At 39.0% G+C, this 16667-nt stretch overlaps 1 protein-coding gene across 1 annotated transcript in view; it reads right to left on the bottom strand.

The window, feature by feature from the left end:
* Positions 1-6875: 6875 nt before the first annotated feature.
* Positions 6876-16667, bottom strand: part of ZMYM2 (zinc finger MYM-type containing 2) — a 69308-nt gene continuing 59516 nt past the window's right edge. Inside the window, 6 exon segments of the mRNA XM_054390636.1 lie at positions 6876-7270; positions 9228-9348; positions 9706-9957; positions 11004-11118; positions 14568-14719; positions 15596-15764. Coding sequence (XP_054246611.1) covers positions 7078-7270; positions 9228-9348; positions 9706-9957; positions 11004-11118; positions 14568-14719; positions 15596-15764 — 1002 coding nt within the window. The 3' untranslated portion in view covers positions 6876-7077.

Here is a 16667-nt window from a genome sequence, read left to right as displayed (position 1 = left end):
CTGAAGGTCAGCTGAGATGACTGCTCCAGTGTGATGTGATCATCACTCTGGATGAACTGCCACACATTATTTAAATACACAGTGCGATCTATAGATTCTTTGAAGTGTACCACACAACATAAATACACAATCTACAGATTCTTTGAAGTGTGTCACCTCAAGTACCCCAGGAGCAGTCCAAGATACAAGAACATGTACATGAACAAGCCAGTACAATTGCAGAAGATGCCTGGGCTCTTATCCTCCAATCAGCCTGAACTGAATAGACACACTGGTAGAGAATTACTTTCTTTCCAGTTCTTTCAGCTGACACTAAGCCCATCAAAGACTGCTCTTCCTCCTGTTCTCTCTCATACTTTGTCTTTTTAATAAAAAAAAAAAAAAATAATCACCTTTAATCCCCCTAAGGTCATTGATGCATCCAGAACTCAGAGGATAGAAGTTAAAAAAAAGCAGCTTTATTTCTTAAGTTAATGGAAATCAGACTAAATCTTTTGATACTTCTTCTTTTGATTACCACCACAGAATTATCACTTACTAAGGTGTCATGGCTGGGGCCAGAGAAACAACAAATAGTAAATGGTTTTAGATATAATGAGAAGGGGAGAGTTCTGGGATTTTTTTCTACATGTTCTGAGGATGATGATTTTTCATGATAGTGGGCCCCTTCTTTTGCCTTAGTGACACAGCTTTATCCTGAGAAGCTTCCTCTTCACTTCCAAGTATTAAAGAAAAAAAAGAAAGTAGAAAAAAAAAAGAAAAAAGGAAAAAACGAAGAAAAAAGACTATAATTGCAAACAGTACATTTATATTTCCTTGGATAATGCATATTGAAAGCAGAAATCATCTTCATGACTAGAGGAAGCACACTGATAACTCAGCACACGCATCAAGAAATAAAATAGTATTTCCTATGTTAAACCAGAAAAGCATTTTTGGTTTGGCACAAATTAAAAGCCCCTAGTTTAAATTACACAAATGACAAGGACATTTCTGTTGATTCTTCAGACAGGACACAGAGGTTTCAGTTTCATGAATCAGACTGTTAGTGAGAAAATGAAACAGGGGACAATGTATGACAACCCCCTAATGCTTTCAACATTCTCTTGCATGGCTGTGAACCAGGATCAATTATTTAAATACATACATAAATAAAGGAAAAAGATGCTAAGAAACACTAATAAACCTAACTGGCCTTGTACTGGGCAGAGGACCTATCTTTGAGGAGTTCTTCTGAGAGAACAGCCTGCTTGTGTTTGGGAAGAACCAGCAACTAAAGTATGTTTTTTGTTGCTATTGTTTTTTCTTTAAGTGTACAAACTCAAACTCAGGAATCACCCACAGCTCAAAGGAGGAGCTGGTTTAATGCTACGTTTTGTTTTTTTCCAGACCTCTCATACCCAGACTGCTTTCCAAAGCTTTCACCTCCTGCACAGCTGTAAGCACCAGGCAGCAAAGGAACCCACATTTTCAGTATCTGCCCTTCTGTCAAACTCTCACCATTTTGGGTTCAGCCAGGTAAAACTGGTACACTATAGATTTAAGCTTGGGGAACAATTCCGAGAAGCTTTCAGCACTCATGGCAGTAAGGAAAATAGCAGCTTTGCTGATGCCTTGCCATTGCCCTGTGCATCAAGGCAGGGTGGCAGCCAGAAATGGCCCTCACTAAGTTCCACTTCTCTGAGAAACCCTGCATCACAGAGAATGCAAAATTCAGATCATGTTTTGCTCATACTTACATCACTGGAGTTTGAAAAATTACTTGAATGAGAAATCCAAGTAGAGTTTGAGCTTCTTGTTTTGTTTCTTGTGAACATCCGCAGAAGTTGTTTTGCTCACAAGTATTTCCAAGACTACTACTAGCATTTGTCTGACTGGGCAAGACCATGCTTCATGAGGGGAGCAAGTGAGTCAGGGCAGCTTTTCCCAGCTGTAACAAACAAGAGGGCTGTCCTGTGGCTCCTCGCCACATTCTCCTGTCAGCAACAGAGGAAATAACCCACAGTGTCCTTGAAGGATTCTTTCAAGGCATCAGCTATCTTCAGATTTTTCTCCTTTCATTTTACAAAACAAACAAACTCATTGTGCAAAAACGGTTGATTAAACAATGTTAAAGTGCTGTGATGCCTTACACTACAGTACTTGAGACACAAGACAGTGATTTAACTGCATCTTTCCCAGACTATACACTTGCAAATATGCTGTGCCTGCTGTATCAGAGGCTTTGTTCCATACTGACAGTTACTCTTTGGGTGAAGAAAAAAAAATATTTCACACAGATACGTATTTGGAAATACCAACATACTGATACCCTGAAAATACAACTAGCCAAACTAAGCCCTTTTGAATATATACCTCATTTCCACATCCAGTGGCAGCATGCAGAATTGTAACAGGTGACAGAAGCTCAGAAGGGATGATCAGAGAGCATGAATTAAACCTGTACTCCTAAACCTTGTTAGTTTTTCAAAACAGATGCAATCACTCCTTTCTCTTGCTTGTGCTCATTCCCCTTGCCCAATAATACCAGCTTGTTCAGTCACCATCACATCTCTCTCTCCTGTAGAGCTCAGTCACCACACTAGTGTCTCACTCCAATACTCTCTGGTATTTTGTCAGTTCTGGGAGATCTGGGGAGAGAAGAGGTATATAAAGGTAACATTTAGGTGCAATTATGCCTTATTGAGGGATAATTAAGACGTGAAATTACCATTTCATTTCCTTCATTGTCCTGAGACTGTTTTGCACCTCAGCATGAACTTGGCTCATGTTGCAGTCACACAATTTCCATCACAGACCAACAGCAAGAAGCTCTGAAGTGACTGGGAGCTTCCTAATTGCAAAGGGAAGAGCAAGAGGGATACTCCTATGCATAGCACAGGTCCTGCCCTGCCTGTAGGCAGGAAAGGGGGAATGCTGCCTGCCAGTGCCCGCAGCAAGCTGGTGCTCTGCCAAGGCAGAGCTTTCTTGCCAGAAGCTGCCAGCTCTGGATGGAGTAGCACAATGAGCAGGCAGTAATCCCCACATCATCTTTGTGCATATGTGAGATGTCTGTTGTGCTTGTGGGTGTCCAAAGGGATGGCTAATTAGCGTTACAGCCACTCACACCAGCCTAAGTTCTGAAGCACGTGCCCCATTACGCACTGGCTTCAAGCATATGTACTGCAGCTCATGTTCTGAGGCTTTCAGGTTTCAACATTTCAAATTAAAAAGCTGCCAGAAGAAGGACTTATTCTTCATTTGAGAAACTGTAAATTGCCACACTTAACCAAGCCCCAAGAAACAATGCATCCTGCATGGCAGCCACAGTCACAGCCCTCAGCAGACTCACACAAACCCTACGGCTCCACTCTAACCATAAACAAACAGCAACTCAAACTTCAGTGTTTTAATTTAAAGGATTGTTAGCATTTGCTATTGTAACCCAGAGACTCATGTTTCACATACCACAATCAAATACTCTCTTGAATCTCAATAATTTCCTGGCACTAAATGCTTTGATTTTCAGTTTCATTGAGAGTCCCCATGATCCTCAGTGCAAGAGGAACTGAATAGCTCCTGCTCCACTTACTTGGCATCATACTTGGTCCTACACATGGTCCTACACATTACCACATATCACATAATGCACAACAGGAGTGTAATGAATTTAAAAGTGAATGTTTTAAAAAAATTAATATATTTAGCTACCATTCCTAACAGGAACAGACAAAAAAGGGAAAGAGAAACAGAAAAACATTTATACAATACAGAAGGTCAATGAAAACGGAAACGGAGTGAGTGCCTGCCATGCCTTTTCTTTCATCCTACATACCTCTTCCTTTTGGGACTGAAAGGTTTATGGGTCACCTCTCCTGTTTGCGCAGCTTCACACAGAACAGAGTCACAGATACTAATAAAAAAAATTCTGCTCCATTACAGAGTCAGACTCTGAGCATGTTAAAGATAATTAATATTGTACACATGGAAAGTACTTTTTGTTCAACAAAAATTGCCATAGTTTATACTTAACTCAATAAAACCTGCATTTTCCTCAATGATTGCACACAATTATTTATAGAAAAAGATTACTAAAAAGGCAGATTCATTAATTTTTCACTGTTTCTCACAGTGAACTGTATTTTCTATGTAATTTGCCTACTGCTGCTAATTCCTTAGTATCCTAAGGCTACTATTTCATCTGTGAATTGTTTCAAACTAGGTATCAAATTGAAGAGATGCAGAGCACATGCTGGCATGGTTTGAGAAGTTAAGGAAATCCTTCCTGAACTAGACTGCATTGCCAGCACCATCTGCAGGGCTCCATGCAGACAGAGCAGTGTAGTCCCCATGCTGCATTTCTCAGGCAAGCTGTGCACTAGCTGATAGGGATGGCCAAAACAGTCAGGTTGGCAGCTCACACCCTCTAAAGGAAGAAAGGGAAGACAGACTCCTGACACGTATCATTAACTTGGAAGCTCTGTGTAGAACTGGGTATCATGTGTTTGCCTGCACAGTGACCTGCAGGTAACTCCTTGACACCTATCTAATTCTAGTCCAGCTCCTGACAGTTCTTTCAAAGAAAAAGAAAATGCATTCACCCTGAACTCCTAATTATTATAAAATTGCATGCCCCTATTTCTTCAGGACTAAGGCTTTTTAACTGTATTTTGCATTACCCTTCAAATTTAGGAGTAAAACATATATGTTGAATCATGGTGCATTCTTGACTGCAGTACCTCAGCAGTTTGCAGCACTTAATCTAACACACCAACTACTTGAAAAACATTATTGCTGATGATGGAATAGCTCCATCTTCTGGAATAAAAAAATATTTTCTTGACAACCACCTTCATATTTCTAAACCAAACTTGAATCTTTTTACTGATGGAACGTGAATCTTGTGCAGAAAATTGAAGCTTTAGCATAATAATGTGGTGTCTGAGAAACTTTAGGAAGCATTAATTATTTTATAATAAGACTGGTAACGCATGTCCATTGTTTAACATAGCATATTAAAACCTGACCTTATTATTAAAGAAATCGCTGTAATACCATTTTGAGAAAAAGGCTTTAAACTGTTTAAGACCAAGCACTCAATATGCACTCTCAACTTTAGTCCTGATTTAGGGTACTTTAAACTTCAGTTAAGTTTGTAGTTTTACAACAGTGTGTTTGTGGTTAAACACTGTCACAATCATGAAGCGACGGAAGTCCCTGCTGAAATCGCAGCTACAGAGAAGAGACTGCAAGTGATCCTTATATTGCTATTTATCAAAACATTTAAATGCATGTTTAAATAAAATATTTCAAGTTAAGGACACAATGCTGTTGCCTGGAAAAAGGCATATTCACTCTTACATATTCACTCTCAAAAGGAAAAGAGCACTAAGCTGTTAGTCATCTGCTCACTGGTGCTCGGTAGTAGTTCTTCATTTCACAGGAAGGCTAGAGCCACCAGAAGAAAAAATAATGGAAAATTAAACATGTACAGCTACATCTACTTTTGAAACAGCAGTGAATTTAAAGTCAATACATACTCATGGACACACAAGAATAGCAGAAATTTAAACAAATTTGCTTAACAAATCAAAGCAACTGGAGCTTTATTTCTCTATATAGAAAGATGCATCCCTATGTGCATTCTTTTAAGCTACGGAAGATGAAAAAGCCATGCAGCCCTTGCAAGAAATAAATCCTCAGGTGAAATATATATACATAGAAAATTTCCTCTTTAGTAGATGATTCTTCTCAACAGATGCTAAATGCCATTTAGAAGAGCCAAACTTAGGACTACTTTATAGTAGAATATTCTACTACATTTTTTTTTCAGTACAGTAGCAAAACGGTTGCATGAACCACCATATTGCTTGCATCAGTGAAACAAGAGCAAGTAACAAAATGCAAGCAGCTAAACCTGTACGTGGAAATCAGACTCTGTATGCAAAGTTTGCACAATGGAAGGATATAGGACTTTTCTTCATAAAAATTATCTTCCAGCTTTCACGTCTCATATGGCTTTTGAATGGAGGCATTAGTTAAAAGAATCTTCCCACCCATAGTCAAGTATTGACTGTATTTAAATACAGCAACGTAAGGACAAACAAGTTAAAAATTCACCACACCATATTACCTTACGTAATACAGTATAAAATCCCTTTTCTAAGGCTACAAAGGACAGATTTACAGTAATATGAGGTACTGGCATTTATGGTCAGAGAAGTAAAGATGGCAAAGAATTACACAGCATTGTCATCAGACATGACATTTCTCTTGCTCCTTTTTTTTTTTTTTTTAGGGTTTTTGGTTTTCTTTTTTATAAAATACATGTCTTGATGACTACATGCTTTAAGCTTATATTCATTTATTTTTTTATATATATATATATTTTATTTGTAGGGGCAATTGAGAGAGAGTCACAAATAAGGAAAGGACACTAAGGTTTTAATAAGGGCAACCAAAAAAAAAAAAAAAGTTTTCACCAGAATAGATTCACATTACAGTACACCAATATTGACAGCATTCTCTTTTGCCTATTTTTGGTACATAAGATGGAATCTCTCTACATAACCTTATAAGGCTTCAGTAACTAAAAGGTAAAAAAACTATTAGTTTACAATTTATTTAAAAATTCTGAAAGACACAGCAAGTTCTAAACTTTAGTAGTGCTACCCAAACACAACCATCTGGTTTAAGAACCCATCAAAAGAGCCTCCTTTCAAGAGAGCTTCCAACAGCAGAATTGTGCAATATGGATGTCTCTTACTACGAGGGAAGAAAAAAAAAAACCAAACAACTTACACATGGCACATTCTCATTCATATTTTGCAATGTAAAAAGTTGCAAACATACCTAGTCAAATAAATAATTAAAAAAAAAAATCTGAAATGTGTTTGTTACGGATCCTAAAACCACTATGCAGAATAATGGAAACTTTCACTCATGGACTATTTACACGGTAATACCCAGGGGAGGGTACACACTGCTACAAAACTCATAAAACAAAGGGTAAACTTGAAATGTTTTCCATAGTAAAGGTCTAGCAGCATGACTATATCTAATGCTGTTCGTTTTCTCAACAGTTTTTGGAAGTTTGTTTTAATCTATGTCTTCATCCAGTTCGTAATTGTCTTTATCATAAATATCTTTTACTAAAAGAACCCGTACAAGCATGTTTTCCAAAGCGTTGCGGTCCAGGGAAGTGGCAGTGTACCAGATGGGACTCTCCACGGAGACAGAGCAGTCTGGCTGCAGATAAAACATGTCCGTCCTCTGATTAAGATTCTGTGGGCTACAAGGGGGAAAACATGGGAGGGTTAGGAAAACAGCCTCACAGGACAAAAGTGTACATCAGCAGTCCCAACATCCTGCACAAATGAAACTCCCAGACCTACCTCAGCAAATTACCAAAGGAGCTGTGCCAGGTCTGGCCAAGCTCAGCTGGTCCTGCATACTTAGAACAGCCCAAAAGCAGATGTTTGGGACTTAGCAAGAATGTTAGAGACCAGAGACTCTTCCAGCTTTCCAGAATTTGCAGATCTAGGATTTGCTACACCAGAAAGCACTTTCTAGCTATTTAGAAAGCCCTATCAACAGATTGGCAAAGAGGCCCAATACTGACATCAGTCATTGCTTGCACTGCTGCCTGATGCTGCTCTCCCTGAAGGTAGAGTATGGGGTTACCTTGAAAATCAAAGACAGTAGTTCTGAGACAGAGGCACAGAAAAACAACAAAGCTGGTGAGGGGTCTGGGGGTGTTTAGTCTGAGAGGAGGAGGCTCAGGGGAGACCTTATTGCTGTGAGGGATTGGTCTCTTCTCCCAGGCAACCAGCAATGGAACAAGAGGACACAGTCTCAAGCTGTGCAGGAGGAAGTTTAGGCTTGATCTTAGAAAGAAGTTCTTCACAGGAGTGATTGCCCATTGGAATGGGCTGCCCAGGGAGGTGGTGGAGTCCCGGTCCCTGGACATGTTCAAGAAAAGATTAGATGGCCTAGTTGATTAGATAGGGTTGGGTGATCAGTGGAATTGATGATCTTGGGAATAGAAAGCTTAGAGGAGACCTTATTAACATGGTACCAGGTACATAAGGGTGGCTACCAAGAAGATGGAGATTCCCTTTTTAGAAGGAGTCACATGGAAAAGATAAGGGGTAATAGATACAAGCTATTCCTGGGGAGATTCTGATTGGATTCTGGAAGAAAATTTTTCACCATGAGAACAGTTAGACATTGGAATCATGTCCCCGGGGGAAGTAATAAATTCCCCTACCCTGGAGAGTTTTAAGACTCACCTTGACAGCACGCTGGGCCATCTCATTTAAACTATACTGTTATCTAGAAAGGTCGGATCAAATGATCCTTGGGGTCCTATCCACCCTGGCATTCTGTGACTCTGTGATCTGTTCTGTCCCTGCTACTAGCTGTGTAACTGTTCAAAATCCAGCTTCAACGTTTTAACTATACATGCTCTCCAAACCATGACAGTAGATAGCGTGAAGGCAAAACAAAACAAACCCTGCACCAACCAGAATTAACTGAGTATAGGAAAAAGAGGTTCTTGCTTTAACACACCACACCATTACTCTTTACTTGTGTCTTTCTGTAACATTACATACTTGCACTACTGCCTACATTGTGTGCAAGCTTTCTTCACCTTTAAGTGTAAGATGCAGTTTCCTAACACGTTTGGTCGCACACTTCATTTGATTTACTGTGCTGTAAAGCTTTTCTTTTTAATGTATTAATTTCTGTGTAGATTGGAGGGAAAAATCTAAATGTTGGGTTGCTTTTAGATTTTTTTCTACTAAAAATATTATAAGCATGCTTTCACAGTAGGTATTTCAAAAGCATCTACATTTCAGATTCTTGATGACTTAATGTAAAGCAAATACACTGTCTCAATCCAATTCTTACTGAAGAGACAGGGACCTCACAAAAAAAAACCTCAGTATACAAACCTACCAGATCCCTTGCTGGTAATTCTCTGCAGAGATACTTGATGTTTCCAGGCAAAAAAAAAAAAAAAAGAAAGAAAAAAAAAAAAAAGATTCAGACTTACTCCCAGATGGAGCTCTTGCCAACTAAGATCGAAGTATTGTGCTGCTCCCATGCATCCTGCACATTCACTCCAGATACAGAACTGGAGATTTCAAATCTCAACCCATTCCCTTTGCTTTGGTACATTTCAGGTTGCATCAAAACATTTTCCTTTTGTTCCTAGTTTACTCTAGACCCTGTATCACACTTACCTTCTGGACAGATAGCACTCAAACATTTTCACAGGGCATCTAGCTGGATCAGACGTGTTTTCAATTTGTTCAAATACTGGCTCATCGTCTTCGTGTTTCCTTTTTCCAGTAGTAATTTTATCTTTAAGAAGAAAATCAACAACATCTAATCCATAACTTGAAGTTATTTCACATTTTTCAGCAAACTTTCCAGAGCGGGCAGCCCACCAAGTACCACAACGTGGTCACCATGACTATGTAATCTGCAAACTGGAAATGCAACCCACAGCATGGAGACCAGTGGGCTCAAAAGGATCTTTTAACACAGAGACCCTGTGGTCTCCATGGACTACACGCTCCAATTAAAGATCTGAGAGCAGAGAGCTGCTGAACTTTATGCAAAGGCAGACCTCTGACTCCTGGCAAGGTGCCCAGATGTCCCTCAAGGAAGTGCAATGTGGATGCTCCTGCAATACTTATTTTGGAACTGCTATAGTACCTTCACTATCAGCTCTGCACAGGGAAGACACTTGATACCGAAGACAAGCTTTGCTTTCCATAGTTAGAGGATTTTTTTTCCACTGTCTAAAAACAGTGCCAAAAGAAAGTCTTAAGTGCTGCTCCACTGTTTTCAGGCCAAAATATTTAGTGTTAAAGTAGAATAGAGTATTCAGAAGAGCAACCGGTGAATGTGATCCTAGCTGTTTAATCCTCCAAAGATAATCTTCTTCAACTCGAGAGAATATTGATCCTTCAAAAAAAGAATATTACAGAAAATACAATGCATTAGCCCATAGACTGTCCAGATGCAACAGAGCAAGTTTCTGTTTATTGTAAAATTTAAGAAAATGCTGCCAGAAGCCTCTAATAACCATACTTAATTACATGTTCACATCCCCAAACCCACTGCTTTAAGACACAGACACCGTTTGAGACAGTCACTGGGAAATACCCGTAGAAGCAATTTTATACACAATACATTTCTATTTAATTACAACAGCATTTCTTACATGCAGCTCATTCATGTTACTACAAAAAATATTCAAAGTGCTAATCTTAATCCCTTTTTAAGAAGTCTGTTTTTGAGTTAATTTTCTTCTGAACAGCTATATCTTCTTTCTTGTTACTACTAGATATCTCATTTGGAAAGCACTTGTGGACCATACTAGGATATAAGGAGGGCCCCATACAGAAGCTATACAGAAAAAAAGCCCGTATCAAGAAGAGAGAGTAAAGAGGCTGGTAAGGACAAGCCCTCATTCAAGAAGAGAGTGTGAGAATGGTGGAAGAACAGTGGATTCTGCAGTCAGCACCAACATTGATCTGCTGAGGAAAACTCCTGTTTTTTCCATGAAACTGATGCTGAAGCCCCATGGCAGGGAGTCCTTCCCATCTAGCTGAGAAAGACTAAAATACATAGCTCATTAGCCCCACACATACAGAACTCAATGCCTGCCTGCCTGGCCTGCTTTCCATCTGGGGAAAAATGAGCAAAAAAGAAATTTAACTCAGGTAAAAGGTCCAGGCTGAAAAGATCTGCTTATTCTAAATGTCTCTCCTCCAAAAACATGGATAGTTGATTTAACATTGACAGATGATGGCAAAGTCAACACCATGGATTGCCAAGAAACAAGACAATAAGAACAGGTACAGTCTTAATTGAACTCTTTAGATGATATCTTTATGATTTGTAAGCAATTAGTATTTCAATGAATAAAACGTTTGTCTCTATCTACATGCTTAAGAAACCAAAACTATTAACAGATGAAAAACATACATGACCAAAAAGGAAATTACCATCTGGAAGTATGCTTGGTTGCCAACTTCTAAGGATTTTATTTAACTCCTGTTCAAACGTCTGGTAGATTGGATCAATAAATATGTTGTCTTTTCGATTGCTTCCATATAAATACTACAGAAAAGAGAGACACAATATTTACAATTTCAGATTAGAACACATCCTGTACTATGAAATTATTTTTCAATACAATGCTTGCACTTTTATAAAAAAACAGCATCTAAAACTAAAACATTGACACTTTCCCAATGATTCACCGTTAAAAATTACCTTCAATATGATTTATTGTTGTAAATTTATTAATCTGTGATTCATACCGAATGAGAACAATTCTACCATTTTTATCTGAAATTACACATATCAGTGAAAGGGGAATCATTAAAAAAACCCCTAACTAAATAATTTATCTTTTCCTCCACCTAGGTATACAAAAAAAAACCCACTTAGCAAGGTTCTGCCATTTTTAAGGTGAACTCTGAACACTAACAAAAGCATCTTCCCACAGAAGTGGGAGCAATAGGTTGTGGTAATGATATGCAGCAGTGCAAGACAAATGACAGGATGGTGCATAGAAGTCTGCCTTTTCTGCAATCTATTTATCTTAACCTTCTTGACCTTACAGACAGAGAAACTCTTTTGAACCTTTACCAACAATTCATGGTGGAGGGTTATACTAGTATTTGACATGATCCTCATGGAAGGCATTTCCAAGAAATGGAGGATTTGCCTCTTAAATTTTCCACTTGAGTGTTATCTTTGCATGAACAAGCCTGTTGTTAGTGAATGCAATAAGAGTGACAAGACACAAAAAGCGTACTCACTTCTGGAAACGGTGTCTATTTCTGTACACACACTTGAAATAATGTTAAACACAGCACTTTTTTATACTAGGGGGTTCAGCCTATCTTGCCTTCCTTATCTTTGCACTTGGTTTTAAAATAAGGAAAAATGAATGAATACACTTCCTAGAAGTTTCCCACACATCTTGATTTAGGTAATTACTTTATACAATACATTTAACTAATTCTTCAAAGCAAAATAGTCCCCAATATGTGCTTGTTTCAACAGATATCAGGTTTGATTTTAGAGAGCAATTCTGAGCAGTCAATATAGCTTACTATAACCTTCAGGTGTTTTGCCCCTCTATTCCCTGTCACATTTTTCCTCCATGACTCTTCTTTTTCTCTGGTTTGCACTGAACACTCACAGCGGCAATGAAACTGAAATAAGGCTGAAAGATAGTTCAAAACCAATTCCCGCACAAGCCTGTGAGAGTTCAACAAAAAGTATTTCCACTTCCTGGTTGAGAATTAAGTGTTTGGCTAAACCCTGACATATTCTCTGCAGCACCCTGGACCATTAGCACTGTGGAGCCTACATACTAACTATGTGTTGCAGTTTCCTCTCCTACACAACACCCAGTAAGCATCTGCAAACCTTTATTTCCACATAATAACACTGCGCTCTGCTACTCTACAAACTCCAGCAGGGGCAGGATTAAGCATAAGTTAAACTGCCAAAACTGTAGTGAACAGGAAGGAAATAGACATGCCTATGAGTCCCACAGTGGAGAACAGGCTGAATTACTGTCTGCAGCACCTCCAGATAGACATCTGCCAAGCTCCATAAACCTGAATTTTGCCCAAACAACCCCACATGCTAAAAAACCAAACCAAACCAAACCCAGCCCCCAAACCTCTCAGTCTGTACTGGAACAAACAATGAAGGCCGTGATGCCTTGGGGAGAAAGGCAGGCTAACACCTTCTTCTAGATGAACTCCCTCCACTAGATGCTTGCCTAACCATGCAGCAACCTTTAAAGTGTGGCATTTTTCAGGATCAGTACTTCAAAGTTATCAAAACCATTATTGGACCATTTCTGGCTGGAAGAAGAACAATTTCAGCTGCAAATGAACCTGAACTGAGAAAATGTACCATTTGACTCGGGGACCAGTTTGCTGGAATAGATTTTCCAACTGCTTTCTTTAAGAAAGTAAGTTACTTTACAAAGTCAAAAGAACAACGTAAAACTTGGAGACTCCTGAGTGCTTTCCCTGTGTTCAAACTGTATCGAAAACCTCCAACCTGAGCCTGCACTCAAGCCGTAGTGAGAGCAGTTAATTCTGGTGGAGGGGGAAAGCGCTCTTAACTGTGGCTGCCACGTTCTCCTCCTTTCTCTAAGCAAAATATTGATGATCTCTGGCACAATTAAATAGCATACTTTAATCTCTTCTGGGCCCCTTCTGAGCTAAACAGAGCCAATATGTTCCATGAAAGAACAGCAGACAATTTATTCTTTTTCAGGAGTACCCATGTCAGGGTTGTCAGACAGAAAGAAGGATTAAGAAAATACTAGAAGGCAATGGAGTTTCGTTGCACATTGAGACAACTATGTTGTATTTAACGTACCACTAAGTTGTTTAAACTTGTTTCTTCAGAAGGGTAACACACACCCATATACATATAATTTGCCATTAACACACAGATACTGGATGCAACCCTTGACAGCTCACATGCTGACACATTTCAGTCCCTTACTTTCTGTCTGCCTTTGTGAAATACAAGCTCCCCAGAGCAGGGCACATCTTCCTACCAGTCTGAAGAGCAGTGGCACAAATAGGCCAATGAAATGGGGCTTTAAACATCACCTAAATTAAATACTGGACACAAAATAAAAGCAGTAACTACAGAAAAATGACCACAAGTTGTTTGATTTACAAATTCGCTGTTTGATTCAAATCCTCTGCCTTAAGTATAAAACAGTTTAATCAGGATTGCAAAGCCTGTGAATAGTTTGCTTTCTGCAGTCCATGTATTTCTTATTGCCTTTTTACCTAAGTCAAATTTTCTGTTCTCAGCTCTGAACAGTTTTTTTATCTATGATTTTGCCTTATGTACCAAAACCAAAGACATTCTCTGCTTAAAAGATTAGCTGTGTAATAGCTTTTCTAATTATCTAGTGATACGTTACTGCCCTCACATACAATACATCTGAGCTGTTTCCCTTTATCTTCACAATACAATAATACCACAATTCAGGGGCAGGGTGTGTGTAACACAGTACAGCAGAATTTCCTGTGCTCCACAGAAAAGTCGCACTGTTGACAGTCTGAAACATTCAGTAGATTAGAGCCCCCCCAAAAGACACTTCAAATAGCTTATTTCTACTATTTACTAAGTAACTGAATCAATAAAGCATTTAGAGGTCAAGTCTTGTTTCACTCTGTTTTTACATTAAGTCATTTTAGCACACAAAATGAAGCACAGCATTTGGAAATACTGTCAATTTAGACTGCAAACGTCCTGCTTTAACCCAGCAAGAGCATTAAATTATTACACTATACCAGTGTGCACTTGAGTTTTCAGGATAGGTCTGCAAATTCATTTTCTATACAGACAGCTTTCTCAATGTGATTTACACAGCAGTCTCTCTGTGTTCCAGGTTGCAGCCATTATATTAAGAATAGCTCATAGCCAATAAATCCACATTATCTTCATTCTTGCACTGAAACAGGTTACAGTCAGATCAGCAGCTGTTTCTCATCTCTACAGCCCCTACTAACCTCCTGAATCCCAAGACACAGATAATAGATGCTGTCAGGTGCATAGTTCTCTCCATTTGGCCTTCGAATTTCATTGACAAAATGTGTCAACCCATAGTTTAACTCAGCTGAAGTATGTGATAATAGATCTTCCTTTAATTTCACAGGCTTTGCTGTAAAATAGAGAAAAAATGCTACATTATACAACAGAATTATTACATGGTGATTGTGGGGTGGGGTATTTTTGGACTGGAAAATGGAAAACTGGCTTAATGTTCTCCCTAACAACCAATGAACAAGTCTAAACATACTAAGTAGTTCAAATGTTAAGTCGCTATTATAATAAACAAGGCTACTAAAGTAAACTCGAGTTCACCAAATGCAGTATCACCCACTGACAAAGGTACCACCATGCACAGCTGAGGATGACATGGAAGTGGCCCAAGATGCTGAAGTGAAGACACTGCTGTAGAGTCAGACCTCCAGGGGAAATGGCAATTTCCAAACGGTGCTAAGATGCACGTGAGAGCTGAAGAGCAGGAGTAGCAGCAATCTCCCTTTTCCCTCACAGTACAGATGTACATGCAGAGGAGTGTTGCAGAGAGCTGCAAGGCTCTGTGGTAGCCAAGGCCACCTTGTGTCAGAGCACCACAGTCAGGTAATGCAGCCTCAGATGAGTATCTTTTTCCAGGACAAAGACTAGGATGCCCATCCCTTGCAAATTAGAAGTCCAGAAAATGTGTGAACTCCAAGGTGAGTTAGAATATGAAGAAAACCAGGATGCAAACAAAAGATCAAAATAGTCAGGAAAAGTCAGAAGAGTCAGAAAGGTGCTGTCTTGGCTTGTATGAGAAGTGTGAGGCCCAGCATTTTGAACAAAGTAGGGAAAACAAAGGAAAAAAACATCTGTGGTAAAATAATCCCAGTCATCGTGGAACATCAGGGATGTGTGAAAACTTCTACCAAAATTTCAGATGAAAAATCAGATGATTACAGCTATTCTCCCTAACAAATAAGAATCTGTATGCCAGAATTTTTGAAACACTTACTTGACTTCAGTTCTTCTAATTCTGGAAGCTCTTCATCTAAACACCGAGACTTTACCCAGTGCTTCCATGCATTGACACCATAGGCATATTTGAAGGGGAAACTACACTCTGAGTTTTCAGAGCTGTCATCATGAGACTGGTATCCTGACACCGCTTTCCTCTTCACCCCCTGCCATTCAAACACAGAGGTTACCACCACTGGCAGCCAACAGCAACACAGAAGCTGGGCAGAATAAGCAAGCTGCAGACTGAACTACCAGTTGAATGTTCAGTGTAAAGAAACAGACACTTGGTTCAGTAGGTAATTCGAACTACTAAGGATAGTATTTACTTAAGATGACAGATGTTTCTAATTCACCTTTCCAACTGGTTCTTAACAGAGTGATTTGCTATACTGGCTATATTGTCGTCATCACGTGACGAACCGTGTAATTCCATGTATTTATAGGATTTCATTGTGTTAATGCTCAGGAAGTTGAAGATGCTACAAATCTGTATCAGATGGTCAATTTGCAGGCTCAGCTGAATCTACCAAAGAAAAGGCAGCGTTGGTCCCATATCAAAGCACGTCCAGCAGTGGATATATGGCTAATATGCATCAGGCAATACCAACAGTTCAGACTCCCTATTTAGAACTAAAAAGACACGTTTATTCTTAGGAAGTTTTAATAGAAGTTGGTTGTTTTTTCTAAACCTGTGATATATACTGCAGTTACTGCAACAAAATATTTCAGCTTTGTGCCAGGCACTAGAAACTCTATTTCCTCTTAGTTTCCTTCTGTATAACAGAATACGGCTAATTTATTTGCAATGTCTAAACTGAGAACAAAATCTGGAAAAATTACAAGCAAATAATTTTTTTTTAAAAACTACTTTTTATAGGAGATGCTATAGCTCCTATTATAAGCCTGGTAATGCCAACAGTTTTCTAGCCTACTGTTAAATTAAACCAAGATAGCTTTGTTGAAATAGAAGGTGGAAAATATCAATTTATATCATAGAGATAAGATATTATGTATGAATAGGCAATAACTCCTTTTAGAACAGCATGAGAACTGAAAACCCAACCCTT

Source organism: Indicator indicator, chromosome 1 (assembly GCF_027791375.1).
Source record: "Indicator indicator isolate 239-I01 chromosome 1, UM_Iind_1.1, whole genome shotgun sequence".
Lineage (NCBI taxonomy): Eukaryota > Metazoa > Chordata > Aves > Piciformes > Indicatoridae > Indicator > Indicator indicator.
The sequence above is the reverse complement of the archived record's forward strand: the minus strand, read 5'-3'. Positions and strand labels throughout refer to the sequence as shown.